Source organism: Astatotilapia calliptera, chromosome 18 (genome assembly GCF_900246225.1).
Source record: "Astatotilapia calliptera chromosome 18, fAstCal1.2, whole genome shotgun sequence".
NCBI classification, from domain to species: domain Eukaryota; kingdom Metazoa; phylum Chordata; class Actinopteri; order Cichliformes; family Cichlidae; genus Astatotilapia; species Astatotilapia calliptera.
The window spans coordinates 28,054,110-28,073,851 of NC_039319.1; the positions used below are offsets into that span (position 1 = coordinate 28,054,110).

At 41.8% G+C, this 19,742-nt stretch overlaps 1 protein-coding gene across 1 annotated transcript in view; it reads left to right on the forward strand.

The window, feature by feature from the left end:
* cdh24b (cadherin 24, type 2b) overlaps positions 1–14,057 on the forward strand; it is a 156,230-nt gene extending 142,173 nt beyond the window's left edge. The window contains exons 9-14 of the mRNA XM_026150663.1: positions 2,022–2,143; positions 4,700–4,817; positions 8,608–8,928; positions 11,215–11,422; positions 12,471–12,960; positions 13,702–14,057. Coding sequence (XP_026006448.1) covers positions 2,022–2,143; positions 4,700–4,817; positions 8,608–8,928; positions 11,215–11,422; positions 12,471–12,960; positions 13,702–13,722 — 1,280 coding nt within the window. The 3' untranslated portion in view covers positions 13,723–14,057. The remainder of the gene's footprint in view (positions 1–2,021; positions 2,144–4,699; positions 4,818–8,607; positions 8,929–11,214; positions 11,423–12,470; positions 12,961–13,701) is intronic.
* The last annotated feature ends 5,685 nt before the right edge of the window (positions 14,058–19,742 follow it).

Consider the following 19,742-nt stretch of genomic DNA (forward strand, 5'->3'; position numbering starts at 1 on the left):
AATCATATTGTTGTGAAATGAAAACAATATGATGCTTTTATACAGTGTTATAGATGCATAAATGTAAAAAAAAAAGGGTATTTTTGGTTAGTGTTCAGCTGTTAGGCAACATGATAACATAATAAATGATATAGAGAAGAACCTTTATGGGTTTAAGTTGTATCTGTATGCCAACTTTGGTTGTTCAACTTCTGTTCACATTTGCAGACAAACCAAGACATTGAGATTTTGTGTATTATAGTAAAATTCTACTTTTAATTAAGTATTTTAATATAGCTACCTAATTTAAACAAATTCACTCATTTTTTTTCATCTATTAATCTATAAATGCTTTTTTCATCTATTAATTACTGTAGAGAGGGCGACTTCATACTTCTTTAACTCAGAGTATCACTCTGAACACATATCTTTATTTACGCAGCCCATTGCACTCTTGGTGTCACAGCTCCCAAAAAGAGCAAGCTGAGCACAATATTGCATGTTGTGGGGATGCACTTGCGAAGATATTTTGTTAGTGGAAAAAAACAACACAACGTCTTGTGTTTTGGACAAACCAAATGCATTAAGGACTGGATAATTTAATGTAATTATGCAAGCATTTCTTTCTTTTCTTTGATGTCACTGATTTGACTTTTTCTCTCTCTACATTTATGTATTTTTAGAAGTCAGTGACAACCTGTTTTCTTGTTCAGTTTGCTGGACGGACGTATTACAATTAATACCAGCATCCTGTTAAATCCTGGCTTTGCTCCAGTAGCTGTGTCTGGCAGATGACAAGTCATAAAAGCACTCAAAAATAATCCAACTGGTTTGTTTATAAGTAGAAGTATTGTTGGAGAATTCCATCCAATGTCTGCTGTGCTCAAGGAAAAAGAAGTTGTTTTGCTGCCAAGTTTTGTTCTGGACAAACTTAATCTTTACTTAAAATCTACTCAGGGTTCCTTGTGGCAGCAATGTGTTGGTAGGACTGTGGCGGCAGCACACTGAGTGCCTGTCTTGAATAATGAGCTCTATCTAATAAACAGACTGTTGGAGACTGTGTTGACATAAAGCACAGTAGGAGCCCTGCCATGGCCACAGGCAGGCCAGCTCACCCTGTGGCATTACAGCAAGAGCTCATTTTCAGCTTTTCAGCGATGGGAACCAGTTGCTGTCATCCATGACACAGTGTTACTGCTGTTGGTTTAAAAAAACATGGTGTGGGAATGTTGTGAGTGTGTGTGTGTGTGTGTGTGTGTGTGTGTGTGTGTGTGTGTGTGTGTGTGTGTGTGTGTGTGTGTGTGTGTGTGTGTGTGTGGCTCGGTTTACAGAAAGTGTAGTCCAATGTGTTTCACGGTTGCCTGCCTAGATAAAGGATGTGTGCTGGTGAGCCTGGGTTGTGTCATAGCTGCCTAAAATGTAATGATGAGTGTTCAGAATGCTAACTTCATGTGTTTCGAGCGCGGCTTGTGAGAACTTCATGTTCAAGTGTGCGTATAGCCGAGTGAATGGGGTGTAGGGGACCTTATGCCAATCCATTTAAACTGCGCTCTTGTGTAACTGCATGCAGATTCGCTGCCTTCTGCACCCCTCTTCTGCCTTTTCTCTCTCTTTATTGAGAAAACACAAACACACACACACACACACTTTATGCTGCGAGAAGTGCTGGCTATGAAAAGAACAGTTTGATGAGGAAAATTTTAACTGATATGGAAGCATCAGTCATACTCCAGCTGGGAGCCTGCGAGCTGTAACACAAGCCAAATGAAACCAAATGCACTGCTGTTTATTTAGCCAATTGTACGCTCACTAATGTGATGTAATGTGAAGTTTTTGGACAAAGTCTTGAAATACTTGATTATGCCTATGAGGACGACTGCATGGGATTAATGGACCGATGACTTGCACCACTGTATTTGTATTGTACTCAGTAGTGTCTTTTGCCGTTTTAACATTGTCTTCATATTATTTAGTTTATACAGCTGTGTGTGCGCGTGTTTTTGGAGGCTACGTTCTAAAATGCTTTTCTCTGGCTCTTTCAGACAATCCCAGCCAAGTCTCCAGAGTTCTAGTTGCAATAGAGACCTTAGATCTGAATGACAATGCACCTGAGCTGGACAGGCAGTACAACACAGCCATGTGTGACTCCTCCTCCATCGGACAGGTCAGTATGTGTTTAAACTACTTGAGGTCTTTATTTCCATTCCAGTGTATATAAAATGTTCATTTTAAAGACATGGAAAGACACTAAAACACATGTTAAGGAAACAAGCCCGGGTTATTACTGGAACTACATTCTGGCACTACACATTTCTCAGTTTAGGTACTTGGACTGCCAGCAGTGCTAAAGACTGTAATTTTTCAAGAAGATGTGAAAAGACTTTAAGTGATGACTACACAGCAGCAGCAGCAGCTGTGTTGTCTTTGTGTCTACATGTGTGGCACTCGTGGTTTTTCGAGGTGTCAGAGCCCAACACACAATCACTGCAGTTGCATGGGTAAAAGCTTACAAATAGAGTGGCAGGGGTATAACGCAATCAGAATGTAAAAGCCAGAGTAGACATCTGGACTGACTGAAAAAGAAGCTGTTCTGTCAGACATGCAAAATGCATGACTGAAAACGCTTTTTAGACACACTGCTAATACTATAGTCTCACATGTTTCAGTCAAATTTGACATATCGTTGGTTTGAATAAAGTCACATAACTGATCACATGGTTACAGTCACTAACCAGTGGCCATTGGTTTGTGGCCAAACTGCTAGCGTTATTAACCTTAAGAAGCTAACATTTTCAGCATATTCATTGTTTTCACCTTTTTATTTTATATTAAGATAAGATAAGATAAGATAAGATAAGATAAGACTGACTTTTTTATGTATACATATGAGCAGAAGCTTCAAAACCAGTTTTATCTGAAGCCTGAGAAGCTGTGGCTGGATGAACTTTAATCATCCAAAAATCAAACAATATTGATAATCAATGTAATAATTAATAATAATTAATAAAATAATAAATAATGCTTACTTTACATACATATTTTAGAAGTTACAATTTTTAGGTTTGCATTTCAAAGCCCCAAATTTCATACCATAAACACAAAACCTGGTTAGTTAGCTTCCCATTAAATAACTATCTTGACAATGTGTCACTTAGCTCGATTGCTACACTATTTCAGTAAATGTTAATGTTACCTTGCGCTCTTCTTTATATTGGCTGAAGCCTTCCTTGAGCCATACAGCCCACCACACGCCACATTTTGCACTAATTATATACATATTCATAATAAATTAGTGTTACTATGTCATATGCAAAACATATGCAAACTTTGTATTTAATGTTCATGTACAGTCATATAATTACAACACAAACAGTCAACGAGTATTCAGCTTGGAGCATATAGAGTGTGGCAGAACAAAGCTGTGTCCCTTCAGATATGGCCACATGCAGCTACAGCATACTCATTCACCATGGAGCCAGGTGAATCCTCCATGGCCTGTTATCAGAACGCAGCAGTTATTTGCATTGTAATTAAACTCGAGCCTCCTCTCAGGCTGCCTCCCTCCTTCCTGCTTTATTTGTGTTCTTGTCTGTTTCTCTGCATCATGTTTTTCTCACTCGATCCTATCTCAATTATAGAAATCATCCCTTTGCTCTTCAGCCTCCCCTTGGAAACCCTGCTTAACTCTCCTTTCTTTGCCTCCATATTCCGTTTTCCATGCTGGCTCTGTCACTATCATTTTGGTGTCGTGGCCCATCTGTTGTGTGTGGTTTTTTTTTTTTTTTTGTTTCCACTGGTGCTTTCATTGCTCTGCTCATGCCTTTGTTGTGTCACCACGAAATCTGTGATTCTATGGCAACGACGTTGATTTGTTTTTGCCTGTGATGTTCATGTTTGTGCATGCTGCAATTTGAGTGAGCGGCACGCAGTTCATTAAAGAAAGGCTATGATGTCTTCCCAGTGTGTTTGGGATAGTATATGCACATCTCTGTATGACACGCCATTAGGCAAAGCCTGTTTGAATATTCACCCACAGCATCGGATAACATAATGCAACTGTTCTTAGCAAATCTTCTCAAGGCCTACAGACATCGACTAACTCAAAGAGCACGCTGCACCCTTCATCCCCGCATTGAGTCTCGTATCGAGCACTCGAAAGCGTTCCTGAAAGAGCGCCCTGCATAATGACGAACAGAGAGTTTCATTAAAAAGAAATTACCCATCAGCTCAGTCTGCGGGAGATTTCTTTAAGATTAATTTAGTTAAGATTGCCAATGAGGACTTGCGTAGATGCCTTTACAACACCGAAAACTGCACGGCACTGTATTTACAAAAAAGGGGATTCGCACACACACACACACACACACACACACACACACACACACACACACACACACACACACACACACACACACACACACACACACACACACACACACACACACACACACACACGGTTATATTTTTGGTGTGAGTATCAAACACAGTTCACTTATGTCACTATGCTAATTGTTTGACTTGTTTTCATTCTGCCAGTGTCGGCTAATGTTTTTTTGTTTATGTAGCTAAAAGCTCTCTCTGTGTAAGTGTTTTTTCTTCCTCCTTTTCTGTTCTCTCTCTATGCTTTTCCTCAAAACACACAAACACACACGCACTCACACACATTCATTCACGCCCTCCCCTCACCCGGTCTCCCTTGCTCTCTATCTCTGTGTTTCAGGTGGTGCAGGTGTTGCGGGCGATTGATAGAGATGAGGGTGGGAATGACAGCACCGTGTATTTCAGCATCCCTCCAGAGTCCAGCGCTGCCCTCAACTTCAGCGTCAGGGACAGCGGTGGTAGGCACTCAATCTTTCCTTCTCTGTGTAGTTCTCTTAATTCTTGTTTGTCTGCTCCTCCCTTGGCAGATAGACTGTTTCTCCCCCCACTTTTCTAAGGCCCTTAATCCCACATATATTTTTTTTTTCTGCCTTTCTCTTCCCATCTTCATCTTTCCTTCTATTCTCTCTTTCCCATTCCTCTCAAAACCACTCCCTCTCTGAGTCGCCTTCCCTTTTTCTGTCCCTCCCTCTGTCTCCTACCATCCATCTCCCATGTCTGGTGGCCCCATTGTTTTGCTTTGTTATCCTCCCCTCTTTTGTTTCGTCCCTCTTGTTGTATCCTCTACATCCATCTTCTTCCCCACGACCATGTAAACTTAGTATTTCCACTGAGAAGCTTTTGAAGAAATCAAAGCTGCTTCGTTTAATTAGCGTCAACTGAATCTAATTTAGCTACTTGTTTGTTTTCTGTGCATTTTTCCCCCTGAACACTTCGTGTCCTCGCTCTTTGTTTTGCACAATTACACACGTATAGTCCTTTAATATCATGCAAACATAAATTTGATATGACTATTTTAATTCAGGGATGCAATGTGCTGCCGGTTCTGTGTAACTGTTCACATCAAGCTGTGTATGTGTGGGGATATTTTTGCATCCTTGAGCAAATATGTAGTCTCCTAAAATTGGATCCACAAGAATTTTGTTGTCTTAGCTCACATTTACATTTCTCTACACAAAAACAAGTTAATTGGCTCACAAATAAATTTTTTTGCAATTATGTGTCACCTGTGGAGTTTTCGTGTAAACACATACTTTGAGTCAGTGCAAAAACACAGTGTTTGCTTCCTTGAAGCCTTAACGGCGTGCTGAATAAAAGATAAAACATTTGCAAAAGTGACATTTTTCAATATTTTGAAGAGTGCAGGCCTGATTACATCAGCTGGCATTCTTTTTTCTTTTCACGTCTTTGCTTCTGCATTGCTACATTTTTTTCCTTTGACACAATAACTGTTGTGGAACAGCATGAAGCTCTTCAGTTGGTATGTGCTGCACAGTTGCAGTTGAGGACAGTAATGCAAATCAAAACATTGCACCACTAGCGGATAAAAACTCCACAGAATACTTTCATGTGTGCTTATGCATTCTGCACACAGCTCATCTCTCTCCACTTGAAAGTTTGATTTGTGCGTCATATTAGCTAAAGATGTCAGTAGCATATTGAAGTGTATAATATAGTATTCCATGTGCACGCCTTGGACATATGAACATGTGTACTAGTTGTAGGTATACCTGTTCAAGTGCTCATTAACACACATGTATTCTGATCAGCCTCATGCTGATCAGAATACATGATCAGCATGATCATGTATTCTGATGATCATGCAACATTCAGTGTTGACATGAAATTCAAACCGAGTGTCAAAATGGGGAAAAAAGGTGATTTAAGTAACTTTGAATGCGGCAGAGAACTCTGATGTACTGAAATAATGCAACAAAATCTGAATCCCCCCACCTGAAAAAGAGAAAATAGTGAGGGTTGCTTTGTTGAGGCCTTAGAAGAAAGGCCAGACTCCTTCAAGATGATTGGAAAGCAACAGTAACTCCCAAGCACTGTTAAAACCAAGGTATGCAGAAGAGCGTCTCTGAATGCACAACACGGTCAGCCAGCAGATGGGCTACCACACCAACCCAGGTGCCTCTCCTGTCAGCTAAGAACAAGAAACTGAGACTACAGCTTTCACAGACTCTACAAAATTGGGCAATAAAAGATTAAAAAGAAAACTTTGCTTAGTGTGATGAGTCTCAAGTTCTGCTGCAAAATCCAGGTAGTCGGGTAAAAATTTGGCGTAAACAACATGAAAGTCACCAAATCTAAATCAAAAAGAGCACTTCTGGGATGCGATGGAACAGGAGATTCACATCGTGGGTGCAGCTGACAAATGTGCAGCAGCTGTTTGCTGCTGTCATTTTAATATGGAACAAAATCTCGGTGGAAATGCTTCCAGCACCTCGTTGAATCTATGCCATGAAGAATAAAGGCAGTTCTGGAGGGAAAGGTAGCATGATGTAACTAATCGAGTGGTCTGTGAGTGTAGCTTGGCAACAAATTTCTCAGCCTTGACTTCATCAGTAAACACAATATGGCAAATACGGGGAATTTGAAAACATCCAATTGAAAATCCAGCAAACACAGGATAACATTTACTCTCATTTTACGTCATAGTACTTTGTTTTGTTCTCCATTAATTCTGACCAAAAAAACTGCATTTTAGCTGCAAAATGCTTTGATTGTCTACTAAGTTAGCTGTATTAGCTAAAATATGCTAAATATAGAACTTAAGACAGGGGTGGGGAAACTTCAGCTTCCTAACACCACCTCCAGTCAGTGTATTTAGATTCCTTAGATGCGTCCTAACACGCATCTAAGAGTCCTGCAGGTCTTAGATGCGTCCTTGATCCAACACAGCTGATAACACAGCTGATAAATCAGCTGTGTTGCTAAATTACCTCCTCAACATGTCTTGAAGTTCTCCAGAGGCCTGGTATGGGTGATATCTAAAACCTGCAGGACACCGGCCCTTGAGGCCTGGAGTTCCCCACCCCTGCCAGATGAAGATATGTGCTTACATTCGTCAGCAGCTGAAGATAAAATTACTCTTTGACTAATTTTACTACCAAACTGGTGACCAAACTCCCAACTCTTCCTAAACCAGACAAAACCAAGTTAACTCGCCAGATCATGGATGAGTATTATAAACTCAGTGACATGTGAAATCAAAGACCTCTTTGATGTGTCATCCAACAGTAGAACAGAGAGACAATAAGAGCATCCTCAGCTCCCGTGTGGACAGCTTGTCTGACAAAATGCTACATTACTTTCTTTGTTTAAAAAGACAATGATTTGATCTATCTTTTGGATCGCTGAAGATCTTTTTGATAATCGCGTTTGTCATGTTTTCATTCCCAGTGCCATTCATGCTAATGAAAACCTGCTTTCGTGTCAGCGGCTATATTTTTGTGGCCTTGTGTGTGTAATTCTAAAAACGTCTCCCACACAGATCCTCCGCAGTTCTTTTTCTCAAAAGTGAGAGTCAGATCAATACAGGCCGTTACCTCTTTTGTTATTGCTGCTCTCTGTCCTTTTAAATTGCTGCATGTGAGCCTCTCATCACTGATGTCCATTACAATATCTTTAAAAAAAAAAAAAGGGCTTGTGATGTATTCCTTTCATACAAGTGTGTTCTAAAAGTCAGTGCTTTGGATGTACAGGCTTTCTTCTGTACATACTTTGTTGTGTCATTAACCAGGACAAGTGTGGGAGTCTTTGAAAAGGATCATACAGATGGATCTAATGGCACCACATTATTCAAACAATAATTTTAAACGTGAAAGTATATTAGAATTTATGTTTAAGTTTTACAGCCTATCTGGAGTCATAAATCATGAAGCGTCTGGCTGCGGCAGCGAAAAATATACTGTCTGCCCAATTTGTAACACTCTAGTAGATTCATCCTGTAAAATTAGTATCACTGTTATTCTGCTGTGGAACGCTGTAGCTCAAATTAGAAGGGAAGTGAACGAAAATAGTAAAAATAAAAGAGAGGCTAAATATTTTTTCCTGCTCAATTCCTTTGTGGTACAAACCCGTCACCAGCTGACTGCAGTCGCACATTTGCAAACATGAGGACATTCATTTCTGGGCATAATTTCCAAATTGGAACGTCCTGCCTCCATTCTGCAAACAACACTGTAGCATGCGGTTAACAGTGGACTCAAAGTTTCTTCCTATCTGTCAACTCTCCTTCAGGCCCCACAGCCAGCTTGGTGTTGCTGTCCCAGATCCAGCCACTGTCCCGTTCCTCATCCTCCACCTTGACCCTCTACGTGCCGCTCGTCCTGAGGGATGGGACGTCTGGCCTCACCAGCACTGGGACGGTCACTGTGTCCGTCTGTCCCTGCCTGAAAGGAGGGGCACGAGCTGGGGAGAAAGACAAGGACAAACAGACCGAGGGCGAATGGGACTGGGAGAAAGAAGCGGTGTGTCTTCCTCAGCAGTCCACACTGCCCTCCCCTGGGCTCAGTACAGCTGCCTTGCTGGCTATCCTGGCTTGTGTTGCTACATTACTGGGTAAATACTTAATAGCTCATAAAGCTTGAGAGAGATTAAATCTGGGCTTGGCTTAAGATAATGCCAAAAGCAAAAGTAAAATGGTGAAAGGCCCTTGTTTATATAACTTACATGATGGCTTTTATAACAGCACTTAGTGTTATGTACATTATGATATAATATGAAGTTATATCATAAATATTTACTCCCTAGAAATGCATTTAATGCCATTCTACAAATAGAAAGTTGAGTAAATAGCGTTTAGGGCTTGTGTACCTTCAACTACATCCCTGGATGCTTAATCTGCATATGAAAATAATGAAAGCAGCAGCGTAAATATTTCTCTTAGTCACAGCTGCTCGATACAGGTTTGCTTTTCCTCGCAATTTTGGTCCAGTTATTTCCCTTGGCAAGGTCAGCTCTAATCACAGCTAAAATAACAATTTTGAGTGATTATCTGGGCCCTTCGGTTTTTGATAGCAGCATAATAAAATGTCACAGCCACCTTTGCAGAAACTCAAATGCTCAATTGGATAATGCCTAGTTGCTGAGGAGACTGGCTGATAGCCAGCATCATTGTCATTTCTATTGAGTCTGTTGAAATCACTCGTGCCTTGTTGATAAAGGCATTATCATTCTGGAAGGGGCCAGTTCAATCAAGTGGGAGACGCGACATGGCGTGAAGGTGATCGTGCTCAGTGGATTTAGTGGAGTTAAGAATTTAGTTCGCTAAGTGATAATGGCATGATCGTGGGCGGGAGTATAATTCTGCTTTTTCTATTTCTAAACACTATAATAACAGGGCCTTCCACAGAATGCCAAACGTCCTTAAAGAACCTCTGTCATCACCTCCATCAGTTATTAAAAAGGAGCGGGGTTTACACGAGGTAGCCATTGAGCCATTTGGCAACTTTGCCCTGTGGATAGAGGCTGTCTTTAACAGATAAATATACACACACCACGCTATAAAGGTTATTCCTCAAACTGTTATAAAAGGTTAGAGTTTTCCCACTCCATTTAGGGATCATTGAATTAGTTCCATAGAAATCAAATAATGTGGCCTCCAACTATATTAAGGCTGTAGATTTACTTACCGCGGCAACTTAACCTCCTGCGATACAGCCGTATGGAAACACAAACACATTAGTGTTTGTTAAATCAAATCATACACTGCAAATATAAATAAGCACCCGAGCAGATTCAGCACGGTTTGGATTTCTATAAATACCAAAGCAGTTTGTCCAAATGATAGGGAGAGCTGTCTAAGAGCGAGTGAGTGGAATATATTAAGAAAAAAATATGGGCAATGTCAGTCGATCAACTAACTAGCCTTCTAGTAACCTGTGAGGGTCCAAATTCAGAGAGTTGATCAACTTGTCCACTCAGAAATTCTACATTGGAGTGGAAAAAAAAATTGCATCCTTGAAATGTACAAATGAACTGGAAAGCCAATAATGAGAGAAATTATTGGTAAAGGTGTCACCTTCCACAGGTGTACCAGCAGCAACTTTAACCGGATGCTCAATTCTTCTTGTCCTTGATTTCTGACTGGGGTCTTATTTGGATCGGGTGCCTTCCTGAATATTTATGCACTTTTTTTTAAATTTACTTTTCAGCTTGGTTCTCATTTTCTCCCTATTTGCATCCAGAAAGTTCAGCACATGCAAGAATAGGATTTCCCCCACTTAATAAGCATACTAAAGCTATTATCATAGGTGTCCAATATCTGTTTTTCTACCAACTCGATCCTAGTGCAGGAACCTAATCTAGACCTGCGTCTGTGCCTTTCCCCTGGAAAATTGAAATGGAAAAAAAAAAAAAGCCACTGTTCCCAGAGTTTGATGTCAGTGGGTATGGGAAGGCTGATTCTACTGCCCAATGCTAATGTTGTGTTTGCAAACCTGTTAAAAGTCACAAAGGCATCATTTGGTTCGTTGCCACAGTCCAGGGTGAAATTTAGCTCTCGATATTGGGAATATGCAATAAGAGTCATGGAGTCATGGGACAATAAAGCATCCATTTGGCTGGCTGGAGCTCAAAGTCAATTACCTAGTGGAGGCATGCAGTCTGCTGATATGATATACCAGCCCTCTAACCCAAGGACTCTCTGTATTCGTTTTGTCTCTGTGTGTTTCACCTCTTTGTCTGCTTGAGTTTTTCTCCCTTGCTCACACACACACATCTCTTCCTCCTTTCCTTTATTTCCCCTGTGACTTCTGCCCCCCCCTTCTCCCTTGTTCATCACTCTTTTTCCAATTTCTCTCCTATGCCTCAATATCCGTTATTCCCGTTGCCACCCCTCGGCAGCGGTGAGTGCCCTGTCATTGTCGCTGCGGCGTCAGAAGCGCGACTCGCTGTCACCGCTGGAGGAGGACGACGTACGCGAGAACATCATAACGTATGACGACGAGGGCGGAGGCGAGGCCGACACAGCTGCCTTCGACATTGCCGCCCTGCAGAGTGCCCCGCACAGCTCGCGCTCACGCGGCTATCGCACGCTGGACAGCAGGAACGTGTAAGCAGGCGGAGGGGTGTGTGGGAGGGTTTGTTTGCATGTGGTGATGCATATATATATAAATGGGTCTGTTTTTAATTTAATCAAACCATCACAGCGGACCTTTCATTACATGCTGAAAAGAAAATATTATTTACGCCTTCAGAGTGAAACCATTCGTCGCAGTCCAGCTCTTAACTGATCCACTTAAGTAACTGTTTAAGCCACAACTCCCAGGTCATAATCAGCCACCAATCAAAACACTCAAACAGAAGGCTATCAAGCCTGGCAGTCCTAGGAGGCCACTTTGTTGTGCTCATTTTGCTAAAACTCATTTATGTTCTGCTACATCAGAGAGTTGTTTGCACCCACTTTGATGTTCCTGTGAAACATTGTTATTGCCTTTGGACTAATAATTAGCTCCCGGATTCATGCAAGCCATATGGAGAGGCCATAAACAAGTACAAAGGCTGCTTTTAGTTGATCGAAAATTGCTTCTCACAGTTTTTGGAGGTGGACACAGCAACATGAAAAACTGTCTAAATCTAATGCAATCCAGTGCAATATTCCTGCAATATTAACTACCTCTGTGAGACTTTTAATTTCTAATTTCTGTTGGCGCCATGTAACAAAGGAGCGCATAGTTGAGTCGAGCGCTGCTGTAGCTTGTTCTTCTCTGAGTGAACTGTAAGATTTGGAGCGTTCATTATGAAAGAAACGTTGTATTAAAACAGAGGTTATTTTGGCTGTAGCTGCACTGGATCACTTTTTTTTTCCTTTTGAAATTCCATCCATGGAATCACAAGTTTTCAGTCCAAACAAAATCACACAGTACACCCTTCATATTTCTCACCTGGTTATTTTTTCCCACCCCAAGGTGGACAAATGTCTCAGCAGAATATCTTGCAGTGTGAATATAGAGTGCAACACAAAACCACAAGTCGTGGTTTAAAAGAAAAAACTGTTTAAAAAATGACCAAAGATATTTCCTGAGCAGCAAGCAGTATTCAAAAACAGGCATAACATGTTCAGATTTAGCCCAATCATATGCCCTTTTTTTGTCTTGCAGTCGTTACTCACATCGTGCTCAAGACAAATCTCGCACTTATAGCTGGGCTCAGAATCCAGGTGTGGATCACAACTACTCAGGACCAGCAGGACCCCTTTACGGTCGTCTCTGCTACAGCAGTCACACGTTACCCATTCTCCGTCGCGCCCCAGGAGGAACGTTCGAGCCAGGCTTGGCGGAGCTGGCGTACCGCTTTCCTGGAGGCCAGCCAGACCATTCCCTGGTTATCCAGAACCAAGGGGCCGTGGTCGGGCCGATGGAGTCTGGGGCGGTGTACATAGCTCCAACGGATCTCAGCACAGGAAGTCGAACGGGGAGTCGGACGGAAAGCCGCGACGGGACCGCACCCCAGAGCGGGGTGAGCACGTCCGATGGAGGGACACCGAGAACCAGCGACAGCCACGACAGAGGAGGAGGAACAGGAACCGCAAGCAACTGTACAGAAGGGAGCAGTGAGGACAAAGTTAACCTCAGTCAAAATGTGGACTGGGTAAGGATGACAGTGAGCTTCACACTAAACGCATGCTAAACACACATGAGCTTAAATAAATGTGCAAGAGAAACGGAGAGACGATGAAGGACACTAGGGTCTCAAACATAATGCCACTATTTAGCAGTGATGCCCAGAGAACCCAAGATTCCTGTTTGGTAGAATTTTGATGTCCTTACATCTACATCATTCAAACGCACACTTGCATATTTGTGTTGAATGCAGCACAGGAACTCATTCTGCAACACAGCTTAAAACATAGATTGATGGGGGAATAAATATTTCAATAAGATGTAAAAAGCGGTAGCCGTTGCCGTGAATCGTTAATTATAACTGAATAAATTAGTCAATTAGCAGTAGATGGCCACATTGAAGACATCATTAAAGCTGAATCAATGACTTAATTATTCAATTAAATACGCATACGAAAACGTGAGAAAGTCATTAAGCAAATATAAAATCATTATAAGGTTTTGAAATCAAACTAATATACTGAACTACTGCAGTGATTAAAGCACTGCCACACTTTTAGTCTCTGCACAGTCACAGAAATGTCCTGGACGTTGTTGGGGGATGATGACAATAAAGACATTATCAGCACATCATATCCTGCTTTATTCTTACTTTTTGTTCTTATGCTTTCATTTATTAGGGCCATGGCACGGCTCCTTGGCCCTAGCTTTATTTAATTTTCAAATATTTTATCTCTCTATCTCTTCCCTTTCCATCTCCCTATCACAGTGCAGTGTTAGCTCATTCTAGTGATCAATTAATGTCTATGTCTTCTTCCAACTCTGCTTTCCCTCCACTCTCCTCTGCTCACTGTCTGTCTGTCTGTCTCTCCTTCACGTGAATCACTTTTTATCATCATCATCATCTCCTGTTTTTTTCCTTCACGTGGGCAATATGTCATCACTTTTCCTTATCTTTCTACGTTTAATATACCTGTTATTAAATTTCCCCTTCCTCCTTGGGCAAATTGTCTCATCCCATTTTATGTTACTGTAACCAAACCTAACACCCAACCCCAGCCCCGAACTGAAACCACTCGTGCTCGCCTACATTCCCTCCAGGTGCAGTCGGAGACATTGCCCAGGGAGCACAACCTTGTCATGACCCGATCCGGCTCCCTGATTGGTCAGGGTCACGGCGTAGGAGGCTGGGTGTGTGACTCGGCTACCCTCCCCATGGCAGGACGCAGGGCCTCTCGTACCGGCATGTCCCCCAAACGCACATGTGGCAGTCTGGCTGAATCTGACTCTGGTGGAGGAGGAGGAGGAGGAGGAGGAGGAGGAGGGGGGAGTGGAGGAGGAGGTGGAGGTGGAAATGGAAATGGGACCACCTCCACTGATGGACAACAACAACCACCTGCCAGTGGACGCAACTATGCCACTGTCCTGCAGGGGGAAGTATCTGGGCAGAGGGACTACGCTGGCACTCTGGGGAGAGGAGGACTGGAGATGGGAAGCAACTTTGTGGTGGCAAGGCCAGACAGAGAAAGTGGAGGAGTATCACTGACCGGGACTCCATCTGTCTACCCAGAAGCACCTGGCTTTATTGGGGACTGGCGCGATCGAGTAGGTATGGGAGGGTATGTTTTGGGCAGGAGGGATATGACCCCTCAGCTTTTGCCCTTCCCCGGGCAGCCTCGGGCAACATATGGCAGTGTGATGGGCTTTGGGGCCAACTGGGTTCCAGGAATGGAGGCAGCCAGAGGGGGACCAGGGCACGGGGGTCCCTCCTTGGCACTGCGAGTGGGTGAGTTCCTACGTCTGCGCCTTGCCCAGGTCACCTTTGATCCCTCACAGCCGCCATACGACTCTGTGCAGGTGTATGGGCTGGAGGGAACAGGGTCCAGGGCTGGATCCCTCAGCTCACTGGAGAGCGAAGGGGAGAAGGATTCAGAGAAGGAGGATTGGGGGGCAGGGCTGGAAGAGTGGGGTCCCCAATTCCAGAAATTAGCCCAGCTCTTCAAAGACAGGGAGAAAGAGAGGGAAGATAAGGAAAAGGTTGACGAGGGTGCCAAAAAAGAGAAAGAAATGAATGAGGAGCCTGAGAAGAAAGTGAAAAAAGATGGAGTGCGGGCTGGAGAAGAGGGGAAAGATTGAGGAAGGATATAAATGAAACAAATAGGGGCAAAAGGGGGTAAGAGAGAGGGGAGGAAAAGAAGGATGATGAAAAGGCAACTTGAGTTCGAATAATGTGAAGAGAAGTTAAAGGGGAGAAAGATGAAGAGGCAAAGTAATAAAAAGAGACAGAGAAAAATGAGCCTAGGGAGGATGGAGAATGCGAGGGCAGGGGAGGGAGTGATTGATGTAATTTATAGCAATAAGTGTTGAAACGCTGATATGGTTGAGCACAGATACTGAGACAATGCAGAGCCTGCTTCTGCTCGGGGCAGCAACAATTTGTTAAACGCTTTGGACAGAGAAAAACAACTCAAACATCCAAGACTCGATTAAATTCAGCTCTCACGTATGGAATGAGAAACAGCAGGAGGCGAGAAGGAAGACGTCTGGTGCGCCGATCTGATCCCAGTGTCTGCGTGTTTGTGTGCGAGAAAAGTCAGTGAAAAGTGCGTGAGAACACGTGCGCAACCGAGCGCGTGCCGTACGCGTGCATATTTAACAGAGATGGAGCAAAAGAGAGTGGCAGGGGGAAATCGAAATACCCAGAGACAATTTTTGAGATGAGACTGATGACTAATGCTGCGTAATGCCGCAACATTAGCTTTCAGGACGACGAGGCAGGGAAAAACACTTAACAACGAAGTTTAGAAAGTAGGATAAGACACAGGGGAGGGGGAGAAAGTGATGTTTGACTATAAAGGGAATGGGCGGCAAGGATGTATAGAGAGAGAAATGGTCTTGGAAGTGAGATGATTGTACAGAAACTGTTGCTTTTTATTCCATCTGCAGTGGCAGAAAAAGTGAATTATTCAGCTTGCTACTCCATTCCAAATGAAAATGATGAATCATTTAAATCCTGCAAAAGATTCTTCCTCCTCTCAGCCCACGAGGAAAAACAGACATTGTGAAAAATTTAAATGGTTTAGGGATATGATCCCCCCCCCCCCCCCCCGAACCCTCTCAGTTCTTCGCCCCCCCCCTCCCATCCCCCCCAGCTATTTTGTAGTTGAGTGTTGGTATGTTTACAAAGATTCACACACAAACACGCGGCGACACAAAAGAACTGATTAACACCACAAGGCTTTGATTGTACTACAGTAAATTACATAATCCATGAGTATTCTGAGGACTCTGTTATTGATGGCATAAATGTGTCTTTTTTATGAAAGAAGTCTGCTTTTTTCTAATTTGCCCACCCCACTTCCCCAGTCTCACATGCATGATTTTACAACAACAACAATAAAAAAACCCCCACAAAATCAGTTTCCACTCCAAACGCTTGTACGGCCCAATGGAACATTTCCACAGATCTCTAATGAAATTGTAGTGAAACACAACCACAGAGACAGGCTTTTTCGTTTTCATTTTATTTCTTGTTAAAAGGTCAGGATGCAAATGTGCTGGAGATTTCAGCTGGAATGCACTTTTATACTGTGTGATGTTCAATAATAGATAACGAATCATGTCGAAAATTACAGTTCTTTTATAAGATGTCAGCTAAACGAAGATATCATGTTTGACTGTATGTAAAAAAAAAACATTTGTAAATACCACTAAGTATTACTGCTAAAAGAGAGTATATAAAATTTAAAATGTGTAAAAAAAAATAAAATAAAAAATGTCTAGAACAGAACTTAGATGTTGAAAATGGAGCACTGTTGGGATTACCTGTATGTACTGTAGATTAGAAATGGATTAACTGCGCTGGACTGCCTCCTGGACTCAAAACAACACCATGTATTCAACATCTGTGTTTGGGTTTGCTGTGTGCTAGCTCTTTGTCTGAGATGGACAAGCCAAGGATTCAATTATACATGTGGCCTCTGGCAGAAGTTTGTTGTGCAAAATATTAGTTACAGGAAGCCTGTGAGCTAACCTGTTCCAGTGAAGATCCATTTGATGAAAATCCAGTGAAGTGAGGAGAAATCCCCCTAATGGGTATACAAAACAAAATAAAAAAAAGTCAGTGTTCCCTAAAATCTGAATTAATAGCCTGCAAAAGTGGAATAATCTAGAATTTATAATAAATTTTACACTGCCTGAGAGATGTGGAGGTTTTATAGATAGTTGCTTCTCTTGAAAAATATGACAAACACTACATTAAGGAAAAGTGTCTTGTGTGCATTTCAGGCAATGCAATTCAAATGCCAAATTACTGATGCATTATGGTCTACATAAGCAAATTTTCTTGCGTGAAAGAACAACTTAGCTCTATAATGTATTTATTGCTACGGTGGCCCTGAGAGGTCAGATGTGCTGCAACTTAAGGAAACACCAGCAAGTAGAAAAACTCTACAAAAATTCACAAATGACAAGAAAAGTAAAAAAAAAACAAAAAAAACCCCAGAAAAAAACAAGTGTTTTTGGGGCGACAGCAACGTAACGAAACAGCTGCTGATGAAGTAAGACACGTTTAAAAGAAGCAGAAGATTCACATAATACCGTAGATTCAGGTTTGCTAGTAGCCGTTTACTGTTAGCTTGTCACGTTAGCTGTTCTGTCATGACATTGTCTCCCCAAAAACACTGACATTGTCTTTTGTGAGTTACGTCTTTTTATTTTGGAGGTTTTTTTAATTTCTTAACCTTTCATAATGTTTTTTAAATTTCTGTTTTATTCACTTCCATTCTGTTTTGTGTGCTTTTGTGTCATTTTTCTATCTGCTTGTGTTTCCTCAAGTTGCAGTGCGTTTGGGCTTTCAGGGCCACCATAGACTAAGCCTAAAAGTTACTTTAGTCCAGAGAGGAATATAGCCACAACTTGAATGTATGGACGTCTTTGGCGCACCATCACAGAAGTGTCATTGTTTCATTCTTTGTAAAGTCACACCAGGCTGCCAGCTTCGCTAGTGTCCGCCAGTTTGGTCCACCATAATCTTGTTGTCAAGGTCTTCTGCAGCATTTTGTTAACCGGTCGAGAAGCCGGTGACATGAAACAAAATCCATATGTGTCTCTCTACCCTTTACCCGAGCCACAGACTTTTCCATACAGTGCCACTGTGCAGACTGGACAGTGTGGGGACCAATATACTGCACAATGACCAGAGAAGACAGGGAGGGGGGTGCAGAACCTCAGGGAGAGCTGATTCGGGATTCATTTGGATGATGAACTGTACCTCCAAAAACTTTCACCTGCTATTTTAGCAAAACATATTTGGACTTTTAGACACTCAGAGGACTGAGTTGTGTTTTTTACAACATGTCTTCATTTCTGCTATATCATCAGTAATATCTGTTCTTCAGGTAGTAAGTTAGTTTCAAAGACCTAGGAGGTGGAAAGTTTTTGCTAAAAACACTGAACCTTGCCAGTTTCTTCAGTCATTCACGTCATTTATATTAATTAAGAGTTAATGCATCTGAGAAGCTCTCAAGAGGGCCTCTTGACAAACATGTTGCATCAAAATAACACAGAGAGGCTTCTCTAGTAATTTGAACTCAAACGTAAAGAAGGCTCACTGTTCTGTTTGTATTTTGAAAGATCAATGTGGGTGAAAGAACTTCGCTTTGTTTATCGTATCCTAGCGAGCCGTGTGAACGAAGCACTAATGTTCTTCTGACTCATTTTTGGAGGTGACTAAGCAGCTTCAAGTGCATTACAGTCCTCTGTAAGGTGCAGTAAGATGGATCTGATTTGCATTTAGCCAATGAATACAAAAACACACATTCCGTTTATACCCAAAACACCGACTTTAAGTAATTTGATTACATGTATTCCTTCCAGTGTAATTTGATTACATAAGGAGGAGGGAGTATAATGTAAAATGTTAAATTTAATCAAGTCTAGTCAGATGAAATCTGCCTGATTGGCATATATTCAGTTTATACTAAGCATATCTTCCTTAATAATTAATTATCTGAATAAGCAAATACATATTCGATTTTATATATTTCAGTTGCATTTTACTCAAAATGATTGCTTCTTTTATGAGGTCGAATCTTTTTGGGTGTAGAAGTGGAAATGAGAACTGATTCAATCAAAAGCACGCATTCCTTTCCGATTTGCCTTCAACTAATCTTCCTAACCTGCTGGTTTTGACTTCGTTGCATGTTAGGTGAGCACAGTGAGCTGAAATAATGGTCAAAATTACAGTTACAATTTACAACAGCCATTTCTAAAACAAACAAAACCAGAGATATCCTTTATTTATCATTCGGGCGGAATAAAAAGTCTCGAATGATTATTTCTCCGGTGCACCTAAAATGACTTGAACCAGTTTAGGAATGAGAATTACTAAATTATATGCGCTGTGTTCTCCCTAGCATTTATCTCTAATGTGCAAACTTTCTGAGCCGCTTTTCCCCAGAACACATGTATTAACAGTCGCCATATTTTCAGAGCAGTATCGTTTTAGGCAGACATTTTATAAGCAATTAGCATGCTATACCAATAAGTGACCCTGTGCACCGTTCTAATTATATGGTCTATTCCTCTGTCTTGATTGGCTCCAGGTGTCTCATCTCTGCTGATTCAAAGCTTTGCTTTGGCTGATTGGTCAAAATCAAAGTGATGATTCTCCTGATTTGTCTTATTTCAGAGTTCTGGAGTGCTGTGCCGACTAAACCACTTGACAGAGCTGATTATCTCACCTCCTGAGCCCGGCAAATTGGTTCAATCAAAAGCGTGATTAGTTGAATCAGTTGTTTTAAATAGAAT